Source organism: Emys orbicularis, chromosome 3, assembly GCF_028017835.1.
Source record: "Emys orbicularis isolate rEmyOrb1 chromosome 3, rEmyOrb1.hap1, whole genome shotgun sequence".
NCBI classification, from domain to species: domain Eukaryota; kingdom Metazoa; phylum Chordata; order Testudines; family Emydidae; genus Emys; species Emys orbicularis.
This window is the reverse complement of record NC_088685.1, coordinates 169,765,002-169,788,140: the sequence shown is the minus strand read 5'-3', so window position 1 is coordinate 169,788,140 and position 23,139 is coordinate 169,765,002. Positions and strand designations below refer to the sequence as shown.

General features: G+C 42.0%; 1 protein-coding gene across 1 annotated transcript in view; it reads right to left on the bottom strand.

Annotated features, from left to right (window-relative positions):
- PROX1 (prospero homeobox 1) overlaps nt 1–3,889 on the bottom strand; it is a 40,959-nt gene extending 37,070 nt beyond the window's left edge. The window contains exon 1 of the mRNA XM_065401952.1: nt 2,168–3,889. Coding sequence (XP_065258024.1) covers nt 2,168–3,889 — 1,722 coding nt within the window. The remainder of the gene's footprint in view (nt 1–2,167) is intronic.
- Nucleotides 3,890–23,139: the final 19,250 nt, after the last annotated feature.

Below are 23,139 nucleotides of genomic sequence, written 5' to 3'. Positions count from 1 at the left end.
ACAATGGGTATGAACCTCAACTTGAAGAGATCACCTCCGTGGGATGAGAGGCTACTTCAGTCTCCATTCCCATTCATGATTTGGTCTTTAAAGGTTTGTCTACGCAGCATTTAAACACCCGTGGCAGGCCTCGGTCAGCTGACTCGGGCTCATGTGGCTCCGTCTGCAGGGCTGTAAAATTGCAATGCAGACATTCAGGCTTAAGCTCAAGCTCTGGGGACCATGGGGTGGGGAGAGTCCCAGAGCCCAGGCTCCAGCCCAAGCCCAGATGTCTACACCCGCAGCCCAGCCTGGGCCAGCTGCGGCTGTGTCGCAGGTCTTGTATTCCAGTGTAGACATACCCTATGACTGCCAACATAGTTTCCATTTGTGGTGCTTTCAAAATGTGAACACTTGCCTTGTAGGATCTGGACTGAGATCAGCAACACATTTCACGTAGGCCAGCAAATAGTCATTAGATGGCAAAAACTTTTGATAACACCAATCCAGGCTGGTTTTGAACCAGTGACCTACAGGTGAAGGGTTCTTTGGGCCTGAACCAACACACCCTGACTCATGTCAGTAGTCCTTTTAAGTCAAATTGGACAATTCATATAAGGGAGGACTACTCACATGAATAAGAGTTTGCAGGCTCCTGCAATTAATTTGCGGAGGCACTCTTGCCCTTTAAAAAAAAAAGTGTTTACAATTAATCTAATCCGTCAAAATTATTAACCACAAAAAGATACTTATTGATAATACAAGCATATACCTGGCATCTGCCTCCACTGCTATTATTGGAAAAAGGACAACTTCATCAATAGCACTATTATTACTCGAGGATGGATATGGTCATTCAGTTATGATTGCCTTCATCAACTTGGAAAGGAAATTAACTATAGCTAAGACTCTATACTTGTGTGATTGCCTTCTGGAGAGGTCTTATCATAGGTATAAAATATAATTGTATCCTTCATTGAAAGTCCTCAATTTAGCATTGGGCAAATATCACATTTTATCTACATTTAGTCATTTAAAAAAATAAATAAAATCTTCTGACCATACCAGAACACACATTAGGGGAACGGGGAGGAGGAAGAGAGGGGAAGGAGTGTAATTGCTCAAAAAAAATTCCCCAAAGGACTAGTTTACAGAAAATTAATATGGAAATAGCTGGATATGCCTAAATATAAGCAGAGCTGTATTTTTCAAAAGCCTGATCCGGAGCTAAAAAGTTATTTAAACCAAAAAAAAAAAAGGGGGGGGGAGGGGAATGTCCTGTAAATGTAATACAGCTGAAGTTTTATATCTAACTGTGCTCTCTAGCTTTCCAAAATAATTTGCTTTGTGTATGTTAGGACAAAAGATTTCTGTGTACGGCTGAACAGAGGTTAATCATGCATAGCAGGCAGCTGCAGAAGGGCTGAGGAACAGACCTCTGGGTGGGGGAAAGAAGTTGATGCAGCTTGAATACATCAGTACCTGTATCTTTTGTGTTTTGTTTGTTTACTCACTTGAGAGCCGAACTGAAGATTTACAACCAACCAACTGTTTGTTCTTTGTGAGAGTCGGGAACGACACTGTTAAAATGGGTCGGGCTTACTTTGGCTTTAATAGGGAGAAAAAAATCGTTTGGAAGGTTAAGTGTTTTCAGCAGGGAGACACTGCTGGATAAGACGTCCCATTTTCCCCCATAATAAAGGGCCCAGTTGTGGAGCCCTTACCTTTGTGAGCACTTACTCACGCAAGCATTGCCATTTACTGCATTGGGACTAGCCGGGTGAGGAAGAGCTCACCGACAGGAGGAAAAGTTCCACACAGCTGGGCCCTGAAGCCTCTCTTACTTTCTGTCCTAATTGAAGCAAATGTTTTACGGGGGGAGAGAAAGGAATCTGTTTAAAGTTCTCCCTGAAAATAGGCCAGGCAGGTGATATAGGGAAAGAGCAGAACGCTCTGGGTGAAGCAGCACTGTTCATTACCTGATACTTTATTTAATCACTACTCTTACAAGTCCTTGGCTCCTCCATCTTAGAATGTCCTATTACCAGAAATACTCTGTATGAAAGCATTGCATACAATTATGTATGCAGTGAAGTTTGTCTTAAGTTACCCAACAAAAGAGGAAAGCAAACTTACACAGATTGGGCCTGGTATTGCAACCGATTATATTTTTTTTAGAAAAGGATATTGCACTTCCCGAGTAAGGTGAGATTTCAGACATATCTTGTAGGTCACCACACTCAGACTTTATGAGAGACAAAGAGAGACCTTCAGCTGTGCTGGGAGGGTGTGCTGGTGAACAAGGATGGTGATTCATATGGTGCGACGACATCTTGGTCCTCAGACTCGTGGTCTCCCTAGTTAAGTCTAAGGATTCTGGGGAGGCTCTATCTTTCCCTGGAAAGGAGGCAGATGGAGCACCTAAGGGATTCTGAAATGGGTATGCCATGAGGGGAAGCGGAAAGGGATGGCGGAAAGAAGATGTGGTGAAGCCCGTGGTAGCTGAGAGTGGAGATTGATGCAGAGAAGCGTGATGGCCACCAGGCGGTGGGGCTGATGCAGATTGGTCAGATGAGTTTTTGCGAACTACAAGGGGCAGTGCTTCTGTTTGGTCTGTCGAATTAGGCATCTGCACATTGCTGAATGTATCTAGTGGGTTTGGAATGATGACATCACCGAAGCACTGCAGGCGCTGGTTTGTGGTATGGAAGTTGTGGTTTTCCCCATTAACTGCAAATCTTGCTTGAGGGATTTGAAGAGGTGGAAAGACCTGAGGAAGCTGGCGGGAGGGCTTGGATGAGAAAACTTTAACCACTGTGTCCACAACTTGTGACATGGCAGTGTTCAGTTCCTGTTTCAAGGTCTCAGCCAAATGTTTGCCTTCTGGATGGAAAGCGTTTGGCCTGTGTTCTTTTTCCTTAGGACCTTCTCTTTTAGGCTTATTTTCGGCTATTTCTTGTTCCCTGATCAGGGCTCTAGCACGATCAATGAACTGCCCTGGGTCTAACTCACACATTTCATTATCTGACCTGCCAACAGAATCCCTTGCTCTAGCATCCATGATTTCTGAACGCATGCTGTCTTCAGACAGGTTACCATCTTCATCATTTTCGGAATCAGTGCTGTCATAGATTTGGTAGAACTTTTCCTGCAGCTGGCGCAGCTGTTTCTGCATGTCCTCCAGCTGCTGTTTCAGCTGTCTGCGCTCCTCTCGCTTCTGTTCTTTTCGAGCTGAAACCAGCTGCTGGAAACTCTGTTGCTGCTGTTGAGGCAGCTTTTGCTTGCGTTTGTTTTCTCTGTAGCTTTCTCGGGGACTTACAGACTGTGGAGCCATCTCTCTTTCATTTTCATTGCCCCTTAATGCCACACTTGGGGAATGGCTCATACCCCGAATTATATTCTCAACCCGGGCGCGCTTAGCTCTCAGGTGCTCATCACATAACCGATCCATATCAAACTGGCTCATAGCAGGCCTGCCAAAAGGGGAAAGACACTCTTGGGGGCTGTCTCTTGAAGAGTTGCTGCATACATCCTCCTGATGTACTTCTGAGCCTGTACTAGAGAGACCGCTGGCTTGGAAACTGGGCTCTGTGCCACCATTTTTGTTCATGTTATTTTTCAACAGCTGGGAAATTATGGTTGCTCCTGGAAAAGGCATCATGGCATCTTCATATGAGTTCGCCCTCTTCAGCAGCTTGCGGAGTACATTTGACTTTTCCCCATCTGCATGCTGCACCACTGAATACTCAACATCCTGCTCTGAACCTTGGGGATTCATGGCACTAAAAAATGTTGCTCTTGCCTTTGCAAAAAATGCAGATGCTGTCCCTACCGTCCTTTTCACTCCAATATCAACTCTTCTTCTCTTGGTTTGCCTGCTTAAGAGGGCTGTGCTGTCATGGTCAGGCATCACTGGACTGTTATTGTGCCATCTTCAAAAGCTTGTCAGCTGGGCTCAGCTCAAGAATCCTGGGACCCTGGCCAACAGAACAAAAGGACTGATGAATCATTTTCTTTAAATTTCTCCAAATTTCCTGACCTCAATCCTGAATAAAATGCAAAATGCATAGGCTCTGGGATTTATGGCACATTACAATTATTGCAATGTATTATGCACTCTGCTTGAAATGAAACATTTTTAAATATTTCTGCTCCACTGGTTTAAGATGGATTAAGATTTAAAAAAGCAAAAACTGCTTAAGCACCAGTAATATGATTCTCTTGCACAAATGCCTAAAATGATACTGTTTATCTTCAGAAGAAACAGTAGATTAGAAGAACACAGCCTCTGACAACCAATTGATTAAATTTAGGGCATTGAGATACATGTTACAAAAGAAGATGAAAGTAGTCCTTATTTAAGATTTATTGTTAAAACAAGAAGCTGTATAAAATTTGGATTAAAAAAATATCAATTGCAATGTAAAAACTGTAATTGTGTTTTTTAAGACTAAAAGAAAAGAACTGATAAATAAACATCCGAAGGTCAAAATAACAACTTTTACTTAATTTCACATAGGGTGATGTATGAGTGAGTGAGTGAGAGAAGCATAGAAAACATACACACATTTAATACTTATGTTGCAAAAAATCTCTTAAATCATTAAGGCAGCATTTATTCAGTGAATCAAAATGCATTAAGATTTTTTTTAAATGGTCAGGATTAGAATATATATATATATATTTTTTTTTTAAAAGAGAAAGCAAAAATGCTGAATATCATTAATATAACCTAGCAGATGCCACTGAATTGCCATTGTGGTGTTTTAAATTCTCCAAATACTCTGCCCTTTTTGGTAACTTATATTTTCACAGTAAATCCCAGTGCTAAAGCACGAAATGTTCACATTTCACAAGCTATGATATAGGGCATTACATTGTTTGCATAAGCAAAATCAAGGCATTTTTCAGTGTTACAGCTCTGTTTTAGAACAGGCTCCAAAAATAATATCTCATATGCCCAATGAAGACATTCTTATATGTTACATTTTGGATACACAAAATCTTATTTCCTGTGACATGCAAAAACAGAAGAGAAAAAATATGGAAAGATGAAAGAATATAACATCAATCAACTGCATGAGAAAGGAAGATACCTTCTCTTTATATGAACTCTCATTGTTTCCCAGGAACACAGTATAAAAAGATAACACTTCCTTGCATTTTATAAAAGGTTCTTGACATAATTTGTGACTTATTAACTAGTGATGCTAAATGCACATGAAGTGCAATGTTTCTTCCTGTTTCTTAAAATTTAACACTATACTAAATAACATTAAAATATTTTTCATGCTGTGTTTATCTAACATTAAACTTCACATTTGCTTAACAGTGCACAATCTTCACAATAACAGGGTATATTGCCAAAGGCAGCATGCAGACTTTTTGGAATTGCTCCCATCTCTTTCGGTTCACCTGTAAAAACATCTACGTGCTCCCTAGGACTGCATCTGTGGCTAGTTTTAAAGAATGACTATCCATGCAAACAGGAATAATTTCAGCATGAAATAATCTGTAAAAATCAAGATAGTAGGCAGTGCTTAGATTGAAAAAAAAAGTATTTAAAAATGCTATGTTCATTCTATGGTCTTTGCCCATGTATTTTGGATATGCTAAAAGAATTTTCAGAGCTTCTGCATTAAAGACTGTTACGAAAGGAACATGATGCTTGTTTATCTTACTGACTCCTTGTATCCAGGAGGGGAAAATAAAAAATAAAAATTCCCTGAATTCGAACTGGAAATCTAGACCCGATAATTGCTGCCAGCACTCTGTGCAGAAATTGTTGTTAATATAAAAAGTGCATGAAGCAAACTAGGTTATGGAATTAAAAAACAAAAAACGTCACACGGCAAATCACTGTGGTCCCAATTCTGAACCCTTACTTATGCTGAGTCGTGTCTTCTTCTGCAAGTAATTCCACTGGAATCAATGGGATTACTCACATAGCAAGATACTATTCAATGCAAGTGAGCGTGGCAGAATCAGGTCCTGATTGGAGGGGCATTTATGAAGGACACCATCATGCTTCCATCAAAGTCAATGGCAAAATGCCCATTAACTGCAACAGGAACAGGACCTAACATCCCAGGCCTTCTTATTGACAGTTAGACTGGAGCTGAAAGATGATTTTCATACATGAAAAGCCAAATTCTCTGCTGGTGAGAATGGATGACTCCACTCAAGTCACCGGATGGCATTCATCTACACCAGAAGAGAATATTGGCCCAATAAGAAACAGGGAGAACGTTTACATTCCTCTTTAAAGTATATGAGTTTGCAAGCTACATGAAATATCAGCAAGGAAATGTTAAGAGCTTTTGCCTTGGTATGTAAAATATCCCACAGGCATTTTAGCTTCAAAATAGCCATTACCAAGAGAAAAAAAAAACCTGTACCATGTGCTTTTCCTTCCTTTGCTGTATAGTGAAATTATGCTTGATTAAAATCCAGCAATACCTTCCCAGACTCATATCAAAATCTAATGTCAAGTTTTGTGTTTTATGCACTTCCTAGCGGATTCTGGGCATCTGAACAGAACTTCCGTCTCTCTTGCCCAATCTCAACCAAGGACGTACACAAAGAGGGCCTGCTGTATCCTTGAGGCAGTGACTCAGGAAATAGGTTGGCTGAAACAGGTCATAGGGTCATCGCTACGCATCCTTCCTCCTGAGCTTCCATTTTCCTCTCACACAAACCATGCATTAACAACGGCTCACCAGCTCACTTCTACCACCATGAGGGAAATCAGTTTTCCCATAACGTATTGGAGGTGCTCTGGAATGTGGCACCCTTTTTCTCTCCCATTCTTATTGGAGGTTGAGGGTGCTTCTCTCACCCTATGCAGTAAATATTTCTGGGTTGCTCCTGGTATTCAATAAAGCCTACGGGGTTTCTGTCTTAAGATGTGCACTATTCTCAGTCTAAATAACGAGAAATACTTCTACTTTATCCATTGAATTATATCGGCTCATATCATTGGCTTAAAGGGGCCAAAATGATGTCCAGAGGAAAATAGAACACAATGGACAGTAGAATGCAAAATCCAATTCAGCAAGAATGTGTTCATTGGATATGACACAGATATTATAGGAAGACTTTAATACTGGAAAGAAAAAATATTCCTACTTTGTCTGCATATTTCATCAGCACTACATTTCCTACATACATGGTTGTGTCTGTGTACACCCATTCAGGAATATATATTTAGAGAATCACCTACTATAAGCCATTTTTTATGTACATTTTTTAAAAAGGAAAGGCAATTTTTCAATTCTTTAATTTAAAATCGTTAAGGTTTACTTTGTATTACAAGTCACTTTTGACATTTCCTCTCTGCCAAGTGTATTTTTCATTATATCAACCCTAAACACATATGTAGTTCCATGTAGGGGCCTGATCCTGTCAGGTGCTGTCCGCCTCCTGCAAAATAGCGAACATTCTCAGTTTCCATGGACTTCAATGTGAAATAAGGTGCTCAGCACCTCTCTGAATCCAGCCGATAGAGTAGCTTATATTATTCTACCTACCTTTAAAAAATTTTCATTACAAGAAGTTTAAGAATGGATCTGTAATAATGGTCAATTTCTGAGTAACGTAACATCCACAAGACATGTATATAATCAATATCCATTTACATGATTAGGTACAAACCAATATAATATAAATTTGCAAACAGCTTTCTTTCCAGATGTCTCAAGGATTCATTGTCCTAAAATCTATTAATACAGATGTTTGTAGAATGGGGTATGATGTCAGGTATTTTGCTGTAGTTGTTAGAAAGAAATAGATTTATGCAATATCTAGTTTGATCATTCATATTAGATATAATAAATATTCTAGATTATACATTGGATACTAGATACCTAGTCTAGTTTAATCCTTTATAGAGGAAAACTTCTCTATAAAGTTCAGTAAGTATGACAAGCTTATTTAAAGTTGCATAGTTGTGAAGGAATCTGTACTGACAACTAAAGCCTTTGGTACTCAATGGATACGAAATAACCAACTGGATAAAGAGTACCAAAGCGCTGAATATGAAGTATATTCACTGAGGAATTCCAGGGGAACATCATCCTGCAAAGCTGAAAATTGTTCATTCTGTCTTTTTATCAGCCAACTACTATCTTTGCTCAGGTGTCTGCAAGTTTGTTCTCTGCTTATTATGCGAATGCATCTAAAGAAATTTAACATGTTCTTGATAATAGGGACATTCAAAACTTTAAAATGAAAGCGTTATACTGGACAAGATTTTGGTAGAATAAGCCAGGGCACGTTAGATGAAAGCGATTTCAGACAGTCGTATTCCCCCCGCACCAACACCCCCTGACAAAAAGATAGATACATCTGAAGAACACATCACACGTCTACATCATGAATCTGTTTTGGTGCTAAAAATCACTCCACTGCACTACTGAGAAGTACAAAGCGACAAATTCTTTTGTGTAAAATTAATAATTGGTCCTTAGCACTAGTGGTTTTCTACTAATTTTTGGAACGGTTTTCATGGACATTTTCAAATAGGGTGACCCTCTTTGTCAAGAATTCTCTCTCTTTTTAGCTGAGATGATGTTATGGAGGAATTTTAAACAGAATAGAAATAATTAACAACTCCAGGTGCACTAATAGCTCCTTTATTAGGATTCCTCCACACCAAAAAGTAAAACATTTAAACTAATTAACTTTGGAGCTACCTGAGCTAGTCTGTATCTTAAAACAGAAATACAATCCCCCTTTAAGAACATGGACATGTAGGGCCCAATCCAGCCCATCCACGGCAACTCCTGTGAAACACTGAGCATCCTCAACTCCCATTGACTGTCCTGGGAATTGAGGTTACTTGACACATCTCAGGTGGTGCTCAGCATCTTACTGGTTCAGGCCTTCACTGTTTTGAGGAGAAACACACCCTGTGGTCATGAATCTGCAGGTTGCATTATTTAGATAAACAGTTTGTCCAATTGAGAAAGAGACAACAAGCCTACCCGTGGTACAAAAATGTCACTACTGTTCTCCTTACAAACCAGTTTTATGTTCTTCATGAGCAGTTAAACAATTATTAAAGTCCACATGGAATCCATGCATGTACCAAGCTGTAGGATTCACAAGATTCCTCCTGTAAACTCAACTCAGGCTAGCCTAGATTTCTTTTCCAAATTACATTATGCCGTTAAATCAGAATGTTTGAATCAAATAGTCAATACAGTATACTTAGGGATAGACTAAATCCTGATTTGAGGACTATAACTTGTAATATTCTTTAATTCTGCAACTACACACAAATAAGGCATCCCTTTCAAATCTGATTGTGTCTATGATTATTTAATTTGCTAGCTGAACATAAAAAATCATAATGTACATTAAAAGGCCTCCTTAGCTTTTGACCTGTAGAAAAGTAAGTTATATACAGATAGCGTCATTCATAGAATGTTATATGACTTGCAGCATAATTTAATAAGGAACCGGTAACAAAAGTATATACATTGTGACTTTTTATTGTAGTTCAACTCAGTAACCTGTTAGCACTCAAGTGTCTACTTTTGAGTATTTATAAATATTTTAGCTATTAGAGGTAAGCTTTGGAAGAAAAGCACATGAAATAAACCCTGAAATGGGCGTCAATGGCAGTAAACTTTATATCCTTGGTGACAGATTATAAAAAAAAAACAAAAAAAAAAACCTGCGAGCATAAGACCTAAAGGACATGTGCCACATGCAAATTTACATGTAAGAAATCTACCTTAGTGTAATTCATTTTACATACTGTCAGACCTGTCAGGATAACAGAAGTAACAAACCTTCTAAGTTTTTACATCTAATAGTAAAATAGCTATATTTCTAAAACCCTCCGTTGACCTATAAGGCAATATTAGCTCTTCTCTTATAGGGTAGTAAATGTGTATGTGTATACAGTGTTTGTGGGAAAGTACACACACATATTCACATACTGTACATAAACCTAATACATTGGAGATACACTGTTCATAGCAAGAAATACAACATGCCCATTGTACGCATTTGCAATCTGTGTCAAACTTAGTATACTTTCCACAACTTTTACTCAATATTCAAAGGATTCTCTAGCCTGCAAACATTGCCCACTACCATGTACAGTTTATATGACTGACAAATCCTGCTTTATCGAGATATTAATCTGAGTGTCCCTACCTATTCTTTCTTGAAATGGAGAAGATATGCATAGCATGTAGAACTCAGACAGGTTAATTCTGGTCTCAGGTGTGATTTCTGGCCATTTTAGAGGCAGACATCTTTGGATTTTTTAAAGCCTAAATACATTACCCAAGATCTCTCTGCCTACATGACAGATATCAAATACAAGGAAAGCAGAAGTCAGAAGTCAGGCTGACAAGATGCATGAAGTTAGACTACCAACTTTCAAAAATAATCACTTAGATGTGTTCTGTGCATCTTTTGAAAGAGACTTTAAACAACCTGCTCTGTTCTCTTTATCAATATTCTCCAGGGCCCTAAAGATTTCCCAGGGCAAGGTTTAAACCAAACATACCCCCCCCCCCCCCCCACACACACACACACAGGTCTTAGCCACTAAAGCAGACAGTCCTGGCTAACAATGCATCATAAATTCATAAAGCTCGCAGTAACAGTCGTTGTGCTGAGGATCTGCAGTGAGCGAGAGAAACTTGCACCTGTCTTTCTTGACACAACACACCTGTCTGGCACTGCCCATGCGCATTTCGATGCGGCTCTCGGTACCTTTCATTAGCTGTGGAGAAGAAAGAAGGGGGCGAACGTCTCCGTTTAAGAGCACATCGGGGCTGCCAGAACTGCTTCATAGGCAGAGTTCTCGAGCAAACTGGTGCTCGACGGCTGCTTTGCAACCGGGAAACGTGCACGGACTCCTTTCTGCTCCTCCTGCCAAGATTTCCAGTCCCCACATCCCCACCTGCCGTGCAATTCTGCCTCAGACAGACTCCCCCCGATTCTAGCCTGCACTCTCTCTACCGACTCTAACTTTCTCTTAACTTACAAAGACCCCCTCCAGCAAACGCCGTCTGAGCAGGAAGCCCATTTATGCTCAGCTTCTTAGAGACAAACGCTTCCCAGACAGAGTTTGTGCCCAAACTGTACACATAATCCACACCTAGCGATTAAACCCACTGTCCAAATAAGGCTTCACGTTTTAAGATCTACTCTTCAAACGTCCCCCCCTTTCAAGACTTAGCTAAACTTAAAGCACACCTCTCTCCCATTCCCCCTTCTAGGCTAGTACAGACCCATTCAGAAAGAACCGTTTCTCATGCATTTTCACTCAATTTACACACATGGCAAAGTGGTTTTGGTCAGTCATCAGATTAAAAAAAAACACATCTCCACCAACATGAAAAAAAAATCCCCTTTCAAAGAAAAGTGCCCACATCCCGAACCCCACTATAGATCGCTAATAACCTGATCCCTAAACTTGCGTCTGATCTATTCTCATTCGCTCGATCACATTTTCTGTACATTTCCACAATTCTCAAATCGTCCCACCCTTTGGAATGAAAAGTAATAATAATGAAAAAGCCCCTGCCCTGCCCGGCTAGGGTTAAAAAAAAAAAAAAAGGAGAAGTAGAGACATGCAAATGACAAGCAAATTGGAACAGACAAAAAGAAAGGCAGCTATAATAAACAAGACAAAGAGGAGGCTCATAGGAGCAGACTAGGAGTTTAAAAAGGGGGGATGGGAAGAGGGAAGAAGGGGAAGCTCAGTACAACAAAAAGAAGTAAAATACTCCCCGCATTTTCCATCCCCAGCAAAGTGCCCTCCAACCACACACAAAAATAAAATAAAATGAGAAGAGTCAACAAAAGGTGGCAGAAATGGAGACAAGCAGAGAAGAGACAAACAATATCACCCCACAGCAACCAGGTCACTTACTCTTTCGGACTGGGCAGGCTAGAGTGATGGTTCCATTGAAGCTTCGGGGTAACAAATCGCTACTGCTTTAGTTATTGGATTATTGTTATTATTCTATAACAAAGTCATTGCAATCGCCCCCCACCTCCCGGAAAAAGCAGCACACGTTTGACACCGGTGACCAGTATTTTGCTGGGGATTATTTGGTATCATTTAAACTGCCCATGCAAGTGCTGGAGGAAAAGATTAAAAAAAAAAAGGGGGGAGGAAGGAGATGAAGAGGGGGAGAGGAATACTTACTCAGTGCAAAAGCGATGGAAGTGAGTCTTTTTTTTTTTTTTTTTTTTTTTTTTTTGTGCCGGTGGAAAGAGAGAGGAAAACAGAGAGAGAGCCTGATAGCTGCTGCTGATGAATATTATAATTGGACAAGGGAGGGTGAGTGTGTGTGTGAGAAAGAGAATGAGTGAGTGTGCAGGGGAGAGAGAGATAGAGAGAGTGTGTGTGTGTGAGAGAGAGAGAGAGAGAGAGAGAGGAGGGGGGAGGGAAGAGCTCGTTTGCGCCGCACTCCTCTCCCTGGCTGTAATTGTCTATTATTTCTGCAGGCAGCAGAGCAGCCTCGCTCAGCTGAGGGCTCCGCACCACAACAAGATTTACTTTAAGACACAGCTGAAGGAAACAGGAAGACTACACGTCACAGTCTGAATGACGTGGGCCAGGCCAAGCGCCCAATCGGGAGGCTCCTTCGGATTGAAGGGGGGATAGTGAACCGAGAACTTGGGAGGAAAAAAAAAAAAGAGGGATGGGGGGAGAAAGAGGAGGAGAAACTGGATCCCTTCCCCAGCCCCCCACCCAGTGCTGCAGGGAAGGAGACTTTATCACCTAATCTGGTGCTTCCATTGAGAGAGCCATCTGCAAGCAGCAGCAGCTAAGAGCAGCACTTGATCTACTTCTGAAGCTTGCCACTCACTGCAGGTCCTGCAGTGCATGGCAGATCAGTTACCTAAAGAGCAGCAAAGCTCGTCTGGGTGATGTTACTGCGCGGCAAAAGCCGCACCGCAGTTATGGATAAGTAAATGAAAGGAGACACCCTACCTCAGCTATTTAGTGATTTGGGGGCGGGGGTATTTCAAGATAAAGTAACTTTAAAAAAAAAAACGGAAATAGAGAAAAGTCTTCAGCAAAGTGAGGAGTGCTGACCAAGGTACCCCAACGTTATTCACTAAGATTTTAGATTTTTTCTTTCCACAATTCTATCAGACTGGGGGGGGGGGGTGAGGGGGAACTGTACAAGTTGGAAGCCAATCTGTCCCTGTTCCAGGGCTATCATTGCTGTGAATGTTTAGGAAGTGGTGGCTAATCATCTCTGGCAGCATCATATACTAACTAGAGCAATAGTAGCATTAAAACAAAAAAAGAAAAGAAAAGCCAAAGCACAACAGATATAAGGCAAATTGCCTGCAACCCAGACACAATAACCCAGACCAGTTACTGTGTAGGAATGCCTGTTTGGATACAGTACTTAAATACTTTTTGATGCACTGGTTACAAACTTTAAAAAATTAGTTATTTGATACTTCGTATCAATCTTAAATACAAGGTGTAAAGAGGATTCACTTTCTATTGAATGTGATGCTGCAATTTTAACTGAGTCCAACATTTAACTTATCACTTGTGAGACAGAAAATAAACGAGCAAAAAAGAGCATCAGGTTGCACCGTGTCCAAACAAATGGCTTTTAATAAACAAGATTAATTGCTCCTCACTTTTATTTACTATGGACTTCTCTGACTCAGACATAATAAAAGCGTGCACCTAAAGTTCAGATCAACTTAAATATATACCTAGCTAATTGAACACCGATTGAACTATATATTCTGCTGTAAATCAGTAGGGGGGGGGGGGGGAATCAGTATCTTCCCAATATCTCTGGAATGCAATTAGATCAGAGTGCGGTCAGGTTTTACACTGGTTAGCGCAGATTTACGACGTGTGCTAACAGTAAAGACACAGACATGTTAATACTCGGACATGTTAATTTCTATAAGAAAACCACCCCCCTATTTGAAACGGATGATGTTGAAGTTTGCTTTAAAAATATGTTTAGGCATACACACCGCAGGAAAAGAGGGAAAAACAAACCTTTGGAAGGAAAAGTCAGAGCAGACAGGTTAAACCGCTTTGAAAAAGGTAAGAACAGTGTTTAATATGTGTGAAAATAAATATCCGTCTCTTGATTTATGTACTTGTTAAAATATTAACTTACTTCTATGCTTCATAGCATTGCTAAAACAGTTGCCAAATAGATAGATGCATACACCGCAGTCCGTGGGTTTAGCATTTTGTGTCTCTTAAGATCCCCGTTCAGTTAATGGACCTAAATGTCCTATTTGGGGATATTTTCAAGGTCAGCCAGGCTAATTTCTGGGGACTGTGTAACTTCTATATTTGGTTTACTCTTTGTTCTTATTTTCTACATCATGCATCAAACAATTTTAAACAAAGTGCCCGGGCATTCGCAACTCAAAACACAGGCGTGAGTTTAAGAAAAGAGAGCGAGCTAAACTTCTCAAACCCTGAGCCGGTAAGGTGTGAAAGAAAGCAGAACTAAGAAGTGGATTCTCGCGGGAAAGGACTGATGGGCACTTCAGCCCAGACGGGGCTGGGTAGCTACTTGAGCGCAATGCCGAGGAAGTTTGTGGATCTGTTGCTTTGGGAGGGAAGTTCTGGGGACCAGGCTATGCAACGCTGCAGGCAGCGGAGGGCGAGTGCAGCAGGCGTGGTGCTCTGACCCCGGCCACCAGTGCCCCGGCGACTCCAACAGCTCCCAGTATAAAACCTGCGTCTCCCCTCCCTTCTGGGGCAGACCTGCCGTACAGTGCCTCGCCCTCTGCGCTGCTGGCTACGTTATGCGGCGACGCAGGGATCTCTCGCCCCCACCCCCACCCCCCCCGCCCCCAGGATCTGTCTTGTTAAAGGAGAGCCGCAGCTTCCAGCCTGGACACGTGGATTTCTGCTGCGTCGCGCTGACCTGTCACCAGCCATCCATATAATGTGGGTGGCTGAAATTTCACAGCCCCCGTCTCTATTTAGGCTGCAGCTCCCCGTGTCTCTTTCTCCAAAGAGAAAACTCCCGAATATCTGATCCCACTCCCCCGTCTGTTGTCTGATGCGTTAGGTGACGCGGAAAAGTCAGCCATCAGTTATGGGACAACACGTACACTCTATCCACACGCTCCGGTGCTGTGTATTCCCCCCCTCCATTATTTCAAAGAGTGAACACAAGTTAGAAGCCTTTCCGGCCACTAAACTGTTAAAAAAAGGTGCCGCAATGTACTTAATGCTGCGTGTGCTTTGAAAACCGCTGCCTTACCTGTGTTCAAAGGGATAGTGGTGGCTATTTACCCTCCCCGTGGACGCATAAAGGCGATTGCTCCATTCTCTGCTCCTGGTTTTGTTTGCTTGCTTGTTGTTTCTTTACATCCCATTTGAAAACAAACCAGAAAGTCAAAGTCAACTCCCATTACTAATAATCGTCGTGTCCAACTGAGGAGCTGTCACTCTACGTGCAGGCTGTCAGCTCAGGGGGTTTCTAGCCATAGATGCCCATGGAACAGCCAACCAACCTGGACTTGTTCATAAGCGAAATGCCAGAAGATCAGTAGCAGTGGCAGCTGCAGGAATTCCCTAGTGGGAACCCAACTGCTTATGCCCCTCTGAAGTGATGTTTGTTTAACTAACAGCTTAAATGTAAACAGAAATGATCGCTTAATATCACTCGGAATAAACATTTAACATCGCTCTCAGGGAGCAAAGAGAAAACGTAAAGATGCCTCTAGTTAAATCGTTCCTTCTTTTCCCCCTCCTTCCGCCAAAGTCATGAGTCACAAGAAAATACAACAGATAAAAAGCCCCTAATTACAGCTCACCACATTGCTGTATTGTGGAGTGAACTCGTCATTTAGTAGACAGCATACTATTCATAGATGAAAAAAGTGAAAACTTTTATCATTAGAATGTAATATTATCCGAAACTGATCCATTAGCCAGCCTCGGCTTCGCCCGAGGCACCAAACTTTCCAATATCAAGATATTAACAGATGGTGGTAACCACATGGTGAGATGTTGCTTAGAGAGAATCCATAATTTCACTCAGGCCTAAAGGACTGAATCCCATATAGCCAACGTGTATTCTGTATTGGCCCTTCTCCTTCTCCTTCTGCCTCTATTTCAAGATTCGTTTTTGTTTTTTTTTACATTACAGCTCTCAAGAAGCTTTTATTTTTTAATAAAAAAAGTTCTTGGGGGTGACTGAAGAGTTCCAAATATTCGTGCTACCCGACGTTACCATTTACCCCTCTTTTTACTTGTGCAATTTAGTGTATTTCACTAACTAGAGATGAAACACAAACAAATACTAGGGGGCAACCTTTCAGTGGAAAGATTTACTGAAAGGAAGTGGCTAGAAGGTGAGTGCATTTGTCTGCATATCTCAGTGCAACAAGACTCAAACTGGAATGCAATTATTTGATGACACTTAAAAAACCAAGTAATATTTTCTTTTAAGCGTGGGCATAAATCGCTTGGTGAAATGTAATTTGCCCCTAACCGCTAACAAACAGGTTTGTAGGAGCAGCAGCACCTGAGTTGCTGGCTAAGCGAATAACGAGAGAAGGAAGCTGCATTACAAACTGTTACTGAGGCAAAACTCTCTAGACCAGAAAGTTTCGGATTAGACATAATAAAAGTGGCGGCACTTGCTTCCCATCTATGCATGATGTTCCTGTTCCGAATAGCGCCTGCAACGAGGAATTTGGGATGTTTTCATCTCACACCACACATTACTTCCTTGGCAGAGTTTGGAAATCAGCCTCGGAGGCAGCGTGGCCACAGGATCTTCTCGCCTTGCTGGGCAGCAGAGGGCAGCCGCCACAGCAATGGCTCCCCCTTTGCCTTGCCTCTTTCTGAACCCGTCCTTCGGGTATTCAGCCAGGGTCAGATCCTGCAGCCACTGCACTCAAGGGCACCCGTTCCATGAACTTCAGCGAGTGAAGGATCGAGCCCTGAGCCAACCTCTGTTGGTTCCCAGCTGAGTTTCCACCAGTCATGTCATTTGCGGTGCCTTCTCCTCCATAACCTCATCCCATTCCCTCCTTCGGAGAAATTTCACTCGCTCTACAGAAGTGGGAAAGCAGACACGCCACAAACGGCAGCATAAAGAGGGTGCCCGTCTCCATACCTCACACATGGAGTACTATTTCCACATGGCCCCTAACCCAGGAGGCAAGAGCTCCACGGTAGCTTCTCTGTGCCAAGCCCATACACAAGTTCCTAGCTTTAACTTCTTTTTTTTAAAAATAAGGGAAAGCCTGCTATTGTTTCCACAAATTAGTCTCTTTCTCTCCCCCCCCCCCCCCATTTGGTTGGCCCGTGGGGTTTTGTTGCTGCAGAAAGTCTGATGGCCGTTGGAGATAGGTGCTCAGACAAGAAGTAAAGGAATATGAAATGAAAGTCTAAGTTAGATGTCAAATCCTAAGGACTGATCACGAACAAGCTTTCTGACCATCTTTAGGTTATTAGTGACCATAAATCTGAGATGTAATTGAGCCTGACCCGAACATCTTTGATTTGATACCTTCTCTTCCTTAAGTCAAGACATATGTCTTGGTGGACATATTTTCAATGTGACTTGTGCCATGTAACAGAAGTAACGTGCGGCTTCTTTATCCGTTTTATCTCGCACACTCCCCACTGAGATACTGGGCTGGGGAGGTGGGAAAAGGACCTGATTAAATGAAGGAGTTGGAGGGTTTTGTGTTTGTTAGCGAACGTCAAATAGTATGGGAGCTAAAGACTAGGTTTACATTATTTAAAGTTAGACCTTTAAAAAAGGATTGCAATGTTGATAGATGTTAGCATTCTATTTTCCAGCATTTTGCGAGATACGCTGCTCTATGCCATTCATCATGCCAGAAAAATCAAATATGGCTTTACTGGATATTCCATCGTGCCAGACGTTCTCCCCAATACACCATTACTGAAATGCCTTTTATAGCAGTTTAAAAAATCGGGGGTCTCTCTGGTTGGTGGGCTATCTAATCTATCTACTTATCTAGTCGAGGGACTGCACTCAAAAATGGTAATACTTACTCCCGTAAATGTAGGCTGTGACATGGGGAGTCTATTAAACAGGGTAATTCCTCCAAATAGTCGTAGAAATACTGCAGCGTTACCGTACTTACACATTTTGTTCCGCAAACACTGGCTCTCCTTGCCACATGTGCTTGGTGATATTTTATTGCAGAAAAGTGTCTTTTAAAAAGAAAGGGGGGCGGGGCAAGCGACCCAAACCAGGAGGATTCACAAGAAGTTCTTGATAATGAAAGTTAAGGAACTAGCAGTAGCGATGTGCATTTACCTTTCAGGAAAAGTTTTTTTGCTTCTAAAGGTGATGGTATTAAAATGCTTTAATAAGCAGGTTTTAAGTATGTTCTGATGCATGACGGAACGTAGCAAACTATACATAAGAATCCTGATTTATTCTAGACATAAATCGAACTTAAATGGTTGGCCTTTTTTTCCTTTTCTTTATGATCTCTCCTGGCGGTTTCGTTGCCCTTCACCGCTCCCAAACCCCACGCTCAGGGCTCTTGCTCTTTCATTTCCAACACAGCAACAATTCCAGATTGCCACCCGGATCATAGGGAACTATACAGTTAGAGCCCGATCCTGCCCAGTGACTTACAGGGAGCTTTCCCTTAGAGAGGAATGCAAGGCAAGACGGGATCAAGGGTTTGCAAATAAGGCTACAAGAGGCGAAGAAAAGCAATAAGTCCTAATAAGCATTCAACATAATTGTGTATAGGTACAACCAACCCCACCACTTCTTGACTTCATACATTCTGCTGGGATACAGAGGGGACTCAGAGCACTTGGGAGGTGGGGGGCTCTGATTCTGCAGTCTTTCGGCAGGCAAAACGCCCAGGGCAGTCAGTCGACCTTTTGGTTGGAGGACTGAGAAGGCAGCTTCTGCAGAGGTGGAAAATAAACACTCTTTCTCACTGCAGACTTAGAGGGAAAACGATCCTCCTCCCCACCCAAAATAAGTGGTAAACAGGTGGGAAATAATAATACATTTTAATGAATGATAATGTCACATAGGCTTATGCTATTAATCATAAGTAATACTCATGTTACCCTGTGCTTGGGGAATCTTAGGAAGCCAGGAACAAATGTACAGCTAAAGGCCAAGCACCGAAAGGGAGTGAGAGGAATATATTACTAAAGGTTTCTGTTTGGTTCCCCCCCCAACACTGACTCCTTTGTATGGGTGACATATTTTGTCTTCCCTTGTAGCTTTGAGTGCTGCAGGGGCTTTGGAACAAGGGTGCAGAAGTGTGTGAGACAGCACAGGGAGATAGGCTAAATTTGGCAGGTGAATGACTCTCTTGAATTCTTTCCTTTTTTTAAAGACTCTTGAGGCTGCCTAGAGTTGAAACATTTTGCAAGTGGGGCTATGGGTGACCTCGCTCCAGCCCTGCACCTTGCAACCTTCTCTCTAAGCGTGTGCAGCCTGAACAGTGGCGCATCAATAAGCATGTCTGTAATTAAATGCACGCTCTCCACTCACCAGGCCTCTCTTGCCCTGAACTCCCCTCGCTCTTTTTAGTCGTACCAGAGAAAAGGCTGCGGCCTCAGCTAACGCAGGCGCCTGTGCCAGGGCTCGGCAGCAAAAAAAATATTCCCCAACCCCTCCAAAAAACTAGATCCGCCTCCCCGAACCGCACAAATCAAGGCAGGAAGGGGAGTAGGAAGTCCCTGGGCCAGCAGCTGTCTGGGCACGTGGAGTATGGCAGGTTTTCGCGTTGAATCAGTGCCCCTTGGGGCCACGTGTGTCGCCCTTACCTCCAAGCACCAGCTGCAGCGGCTTCGTCTCATTGGCAAGGAAGGGTACATGCTGTTTCTGCTCTGTCCCTTGAGCGCATCCCCCAACCCCAGAGCAATTGCAAGTGCGGTTCCTCTTAGCGTATGAAACAGATTCCAGTCTATGGTCCCCTTTCCCGTTTGGGTTGATGGTGATTCACTTAAGCAGTGACACTGATTATTTCCTGAGCGCTATGGAAGTTGGAACTCAATAAACATTCATCCTAAGCCACAGCCATAGAGTTTGCACCTAAAGTTTGGATACGTGCAAATCTCTCTCCCCCCCCTCCCCCCCCCACAGAGATAGAACCGATCCACAAAGGTCAGAACCAGAGCTCGAATTTCCCTAAAGTTTGAGGTTTGTCAGATCTGAGGTTTCAGGTCAGCTGAAAAATTAAGACCCCCCCAGGATTTAAACTTCCCCCAAATTCTGCATCCTCTCTGAAAATAATGATGTTTATTCCAAGGTGACAGATTTGCACAGTGACACGTTTCTTTCTTCGAGGGGAAAAAATGGCAGAAGAAAACTTCAGAAATATGTTCAGGACCATTGCTGACTCGTCCATTCCTTTGTACTAAGACAATGAAATAGAAAATGATAAAGATATGTTGTTAAAAGGGCCTTTTCTTTAGTCATTTTCCTTGTTGCATTCCTTCAGCAATCAAACAGATGACACTGGGGCTGAGAATGTGGAACAATTTTTACCTTCCTCTTCTGAACTGGGGTGCAAACCTTCTAGTATACAAAAAACAAGAACAACAAAAGTTAGAAGTCTATCTATTTATGATAGTAATCTCTGATCATTTAGGGCCTGATTCTGCTCTTACTTACACTGCTGTAAATCAGGAGTAACTCCACTGAACCCAATGGAACTACATCAGTTTGTGTGTGAGAGAACAGGGTCCCTAATATCTGTAACCATTACATTTAAAGTCTTTGTCTACACCCCTTGCCCTAGCCCTCCCTACAACCCCCCCCCCCAAAACAACAACAACAACAAAACCTTTAGGAACAGAATACCTTCAACCTGGAGAGTAAATATCATCTAAGTGATTCAGCAAAGGGCAGTTCAATTCATGGATCTTGTATTGATGGAAATAGAATTGTTAAAAAAAAAAAACAATCCAGAGAAGAGAAAGTGAACTAAACTAATCCTATTAAGCGCGGTAGCATGTTTCTGTGGAGCGCACGGAGAGATTAAGCACAGGAAAAGGGATAAGTGCTGCTTCAGTTTCACTAAACTAATGTGACAACTTGTCATTGGAAATCTTTGCAGCTTGTTAGCAGATGACTAGCTGATTCAGATATGTTTTCTACCATTTCCTTTGTGTCTGGGGGTTGTGTTTTTTCTTTCCAGTTCCTTTCTTATACATACTGCTTTATTTTGTTTTTTAATCCTTCCTGTCTCCTTCAAGTCAAAACATTTAACTTGCTTTAATCAATATTTTGTTTTGAAGATGTCCCTTGACCTTTTATTTGTGCAAATTAACCTTCATGGGCACCTCATTCATTCATTATCCTCAGCTGGATTGCATGTCCCCTGTACATGGCATTTGGGGTATGACATATTTGTGTAAGACCTCCCAGATATTACAATGAGTGTGTATAGTAATACAAATAATGTTATGGTGTGGTTTTAAAAAACTTGGCCCAGATTTCTCTTTCTTTCTTTCTTTCTTTCTTTCTTTCTTTCTTTCTTTCTTTCTTTCTTTCTTTCTTTCTTTCTTTCTTTCTTTCTTTCACTAGATTCAGAAAGAAAAAGTATAGTAGTCCTTGCCAGTTTCCATGTCATGGCTGTATGTATGTAAGGGCTGAACAAAATAGCTAAGCTGGGAGAAATTTTAGAGTCAGTAATTTCTTTTCCAAAGCAGGTGTCCAATTTGTTTGGAAACTGTGCTGCCTTTTTTCTTTCTTTCTTTATTTTTTTCACCACCCCTACTTCTCTCCTCCTCCCTCTCCCCTCTCCCCCCGCACCATTAAAGGCGTGCTTGTTGAGTAAATGGAAAAAAAACATTTGACAACATTAAAGGAAGACTGTTTAGAAAAGGAAGGCCCTGCTGAGGTGTAGAGGAAGCCTGTTTATTAACACTGGACACCTCTTATCTGAGGCAGCTCCAGATGGATCTCCCCTTGGTAATTCCCACTCTGTGCCAAGTGGGGTTAAGCAGGGTAACCACCTTGACGTGGGTTTGTGATCACTAGGGGATCTTCGGCTTCTTCAGAAAAAACTTTCAGCTTGTTTTCATTTCATTTTCTTTTCTTTTGTTTTTTCCCTTCCCAGGATCTCCGGACTCGTCTACGGGAGGGATCTTTGCACAATGATGTAGCCATGACATCAGTGTATCTGCTGCAGTGTAGATATGCTGGTATGAAGTGGGGCGTATTCCAGTTTGAAGTTGCACCTGTGAACACCCTGCTTTACACCCATGGAGCACATCCCCACTGAGTATTTGCAGAAGTGTAGCTACGTAGCTGCAAAGATCCCTAACACAGACAAGCTGTCAGTAACTATGGGGAAGGAAAGGTAAGGGGAGAAAGCTAAAACACAGAGTAAAAAGGCACGTGGGTAGATTTACCTTTCTGGTTGTAAATTGCTCACTTCTGGGATAGGGCCAGGTTTTGACTGAGAGAGAAAATAGTTCAAATCTGTCAATAATTAACGGTCACAGAATTAATGCTATCTCAACAAATTGTCACTTGGTAACACCTCAGGTTCAGACTTTTCCTGGGAAAAGATTGGTTGAGTGGCACTGGCCATTACATTTACCTACCCATCAAGTGTGGTTTAACATCCTGCTCATTCTAAACATTTCATGCCTGACACATTTACCCATAATCCATATTTTTGGGAGAGTATTTTTTAAGATTAGCCATTTGCACTTTTTCAATTCCTGAAATGCAGCATTATTACAATGCATGTACAGATGAACAATATGGACTAGATTTTCTCCTCCACTGAGGTCTGCTAAATGAGACACCTGTGGCCAACAACTATTGGTTATAGATTCCTGATTCAGAAGCTGTCATGAGCCTGGTCCTGACATAAATTAGAACAACGATGGGGCTGCTTGGATTTCCAACAGTTGGCTAAGGTCCCTCGGGGACCATACACCATCTGTAAATTGGTGGAGTAAAGTTATGTACTCTACCTCAATCCCTCCCTGCTCTTTCATGCCTTTTCCATCCCCTGACATGCCATCTCTCCCCTTATGGTGGGGTGGTTGGGAAGATTGGAACAGGAGTGGGCACTATTGGCTTTATCCCATGGATAGTTCTCTCCCATCAGGAGAGTCTTGGCCGGCAGCTGTGTCCAGATTCTGATCTCATCTGACTCTATAACCTTATTTGGCCTTGCAACCAG